At 40.1% G+C, this 3556-nt stretch overlaps 1 protein-coding gene across 1 annotated transcript in view; it reads right to left on the bottom strand.

Annotated features, from left to right (window-relative positions):
- Positions 1-3321: 3321 nt before the first annotated feature.
- The window catches only part of LOC308163946 (histone H3.2-like), a gene marked incomplete at both ends in the record, with an annotated part of 414 nt that continues 179 nt past the window's right edge, over positions 3322-3556 (bottom strand). The window contains one exon of the mRNA XM_080538116.1: positions 3322-3556. This exon is cut by the window's right edge and continues 179 nt beyond it. Coding sequence (XP_080394242.1) covers positions 3322-3556 — 235 coding nt within the window.

Below are 3556 nucleotides of genomic sequence, written 5' to 3' on the forward strand. Positions count from 1 at the left end.
TTCTGTAATATTTGGATGGAGATTTGTATACACACAAGTTGACATGTTCACTTTCTTACACTTTCTTCAAGCTTCTTCTCCAAATTCTCAGTGTCTTGACCTTGTTCTTTTATGTTGGTGTTTAATGACTTCACTTCCTCTCTATTGGTAAATAGGAGAAGGATTTTTAAATTGTCTTTCTTTACAGTGTATAATTACTCATATACAGATGTGGATATTCAATCTAACCGTAATTTATGATTTTCTTCTTCAAGTCGTTCAGTTTCTTTTGTGATGGTCATCTCTTTTGTTTCAATCTCCTGATTGGCGTGAAGATATTTCCAGCACATCAACACACAAAGATGAAAGAAGCAACATATTGTCTTGCAAAGTACAGTACACTGTGGGGCTTTAACTCACAAACTACCAAAGAGTTCCGGAACACTAAGTGTTTTATGTGGTGTTAAGCCCAATGCACACGGCGTGCGATTTTGTCGCACCGCCGAATTCGATTCTCCATTCACATTCATTCATTCATTGGTGTGCACTGGTATTTACTTGTTTTTGTTATTAGGTACTGTAATTATGTGGCTACAATGGGTATGTTATAGTAATTTACGCCAAAGAATCGTCTAGCTTTTTAAAAATGAATCCTTTATCCTTTCCTGGTTTGCTGTGTACAGAAATGTGTAATTAAAACATAAAGGCATTCAGGTTACTAATAGCTGTGATAAAATAGTTATATTTGAATTATAGGCATGTATTTTTACTCTTTTAGATTAAAATGGAGATAAGGTCTGTAGAGAACAATTCACTGGAGAAGGCTCTTAAAAAAGCTGAAGACACACACAATGATTTGAAGGAAAAAGCCCTTGTGACTGAGGTTTGATTCCATTGTCCACCTTTTCCTTGAATACATAAAAGCTGGTATACTTACCTGAACAACAATCACACCATGTTAAATGACTAGAATCACACCACTTATTTTATATTTCCCCAGAGTAAAGTACAAGAGGTTGAGGGGCAGTTATCTGTTGCGTTGAGGAAAGACGAAACATCCATCAAGGAGATAGAGAAATTAAAGAAAGACATTGCACTGCATGAGTGAGTTATTTTAGTTGGAATATCACACACACAATAATGTCAGAATGGTTTTCCTCCACTATAAAGATAATAATGTAATGTGACTTCCCCAGGATGAAGCATGAAGAGCTATCTATACGTTTCAACCAGCTGCAACTAGAGAAGTAGATCATTGTTGAGCAGATTAAGAATCAGTCCTCAGAGACGAAAATTATTGAAGCTCATCTTAAGGTTTGAATTGAAAATGTGGTGCTGTAAACAGAACATTTTAGCTATAATATTTAACTCATTGAGTGCTGAGGGTGAATAAAGTTGCCCCAAAGTATTGTTGCTAGTTTAACGGCCAATGCACACGGCGTGCGATTTTGTCGCACGACAACATTCGATTCTCAATTCCACACACACACACTCACTCTCACACACACACACACTCACATACTCACACACTCACACACACTCACTCACACCCACACTCTCACACACACCCACACTCACTCACTCTCTCACTCGCTCACTCACTCACTCACTCACTCACTCACTCACTCACACACTCACTCACTCACTCACTCACTCACTCACTCACTCACTCACTCACTCACTCACTCACTCACACACTCACACACACACACACACACACACACACACACACACACACACACACACACACTCACACACGCACAGTGGTGAGCTCCTCTCACTTGCACAGTAATATTCTTTCAGTAGTGTTGTGGTTTTGTTTCCTACCACTCCCTCCCTCTCTCTCTCTCTCTCCCTCCCTCCACGCCCTTATTTAAGCAGGTAAGACTAATGAGGCCAGAAACTTATTTTGTGTGTGCGCGCGCGCACACACACACACACACACACACACACACACACACACACACACACACACATGCAGAAACCAAATATTACACAGAAGATGGAGACTTCTTGATTCAAGTGTGTTTGACCATAACTTGACCATAACTTTACAACTAGGTCGTCATTGTATAAGACATTTTTCTAAATGGACTGATCTGTATAAATTCATGTAAAATAAAATAAATAAATAATGACATATGTGTTTCATGTCTCTACACTGCGTTCCAAATTATTATGCAAATTATATTTTTCTCAGATTTTCCTAAATAGTCGTAAATCGTATAGTAATGCTTATTGCTTATATTATTTTGTAATAACACCTGTCGAGTTGAGGGAGACAGATGTTAAACGGCAGTTGAAATGTTGAAATGTTGAAATGTTCTGGACGTTCTACAAGCACGTGACGTGCAGGTGAGTCGGAGCTGCAGTGGGCGTGGCTGAAATTCGATAGTGTCCATCAAAACCGACTTCAAATTTCCCGGAAATAACTGCTCGCCTACTAAATTTCTCGCATACTCAAATCTCGCATACTGTACTATTGGCTCGTTGTCACCTCCTTCTCCGGCTGCCATTGGACACGAGCTCCGTCCACGCATTTGCCGCCATAAATTCAAACATTTTGTTTGCCCCTCCCCATAACAGCTGTCTTCAGAGAGATATATCCTTTAAGTTTTGTCAAAGATAATATATCCTTTAATTTTACATTTTAATGGGCTTCATTGGCGTTGGAAACAACCGTTTACATTGCCAAAGCAAGTGTGAAGATAACAAACATAAATAAAGTAATCTACTACTAGACTAAAGAGCTGATAACTTAACAAAATAAATGTGGACTTTGCAGTTTAAAAATATATATACACAAGTAGCCTAAATGAGAACTGTGTAAACATTATGTACAGAGATCAGCAGGTTGCAAAGAGTACAGATACGTATTTGGTCTTTATGGTGGTGCTCCTGGAACAAACTCCCTGAAGAAATCAAACAGGACCAAACCCTTAAAATATTTAAATCTAAGCTAAAAACCTTCATGTTTTGCACCAGTTATGATTAAACACAAACACTTCTATCAATGTATTTTTTCCATTAACTATTGTCTTTTTAAATGTTATTGGTGTGTATCGTTGGTGCGTTTTCTCTGCCTCATGTACATGAGATAAGAATGAGGACATTTCACAACATGACTCACAGTGCAGACAAACAGAGGATGGAGTGATGCATTGCTCTTTTGGAGAGAGAAGTGGTTGGCTCTTAAAAGAGCCTTTGGGGTTGAGGAGCGTTATTGAGGGCGGGATAGTTCATCAGTGACAGTTGTGTGAAAGACTCTTATCTGATCTTATCTGTTCTGGAGCCTGCTGGATCACAAGCCTTGTTTGGGGTTATGTTGTTTCTTGTCTGATCTTAGGCGCGCTCTCCACGGATGCGACGGGCCAGCTGGATGTCCTTGGGCATGATGGTCACCCTCTTGGCGTGGATGGCACACAAGTTGGTGTCCTCGAACAGACCGACCAGGTATGCCTCGCTAGCCTCCTGCAGGGCCATCACAGCAGAGCTCTGGAAACGCAGGTCGGTCTTGAAATTCTGGGCGATTTCCCTCACCAAGCGCTGGAAGGGAAGTTTGCGGATCAGCAGCTCG

Source organism: Nansenia antarctica, assembly GCF_963989245.1.
Source record: "Nansenia antarctica genome assembly, chromosome: 8".
NCBI classification, from domain to species: Eukaryota; Metazoa; Chordata; class Actinopteri; order Argentiniformes; family Microstomatidae; genus Nansenia; species Nansenia antarctica.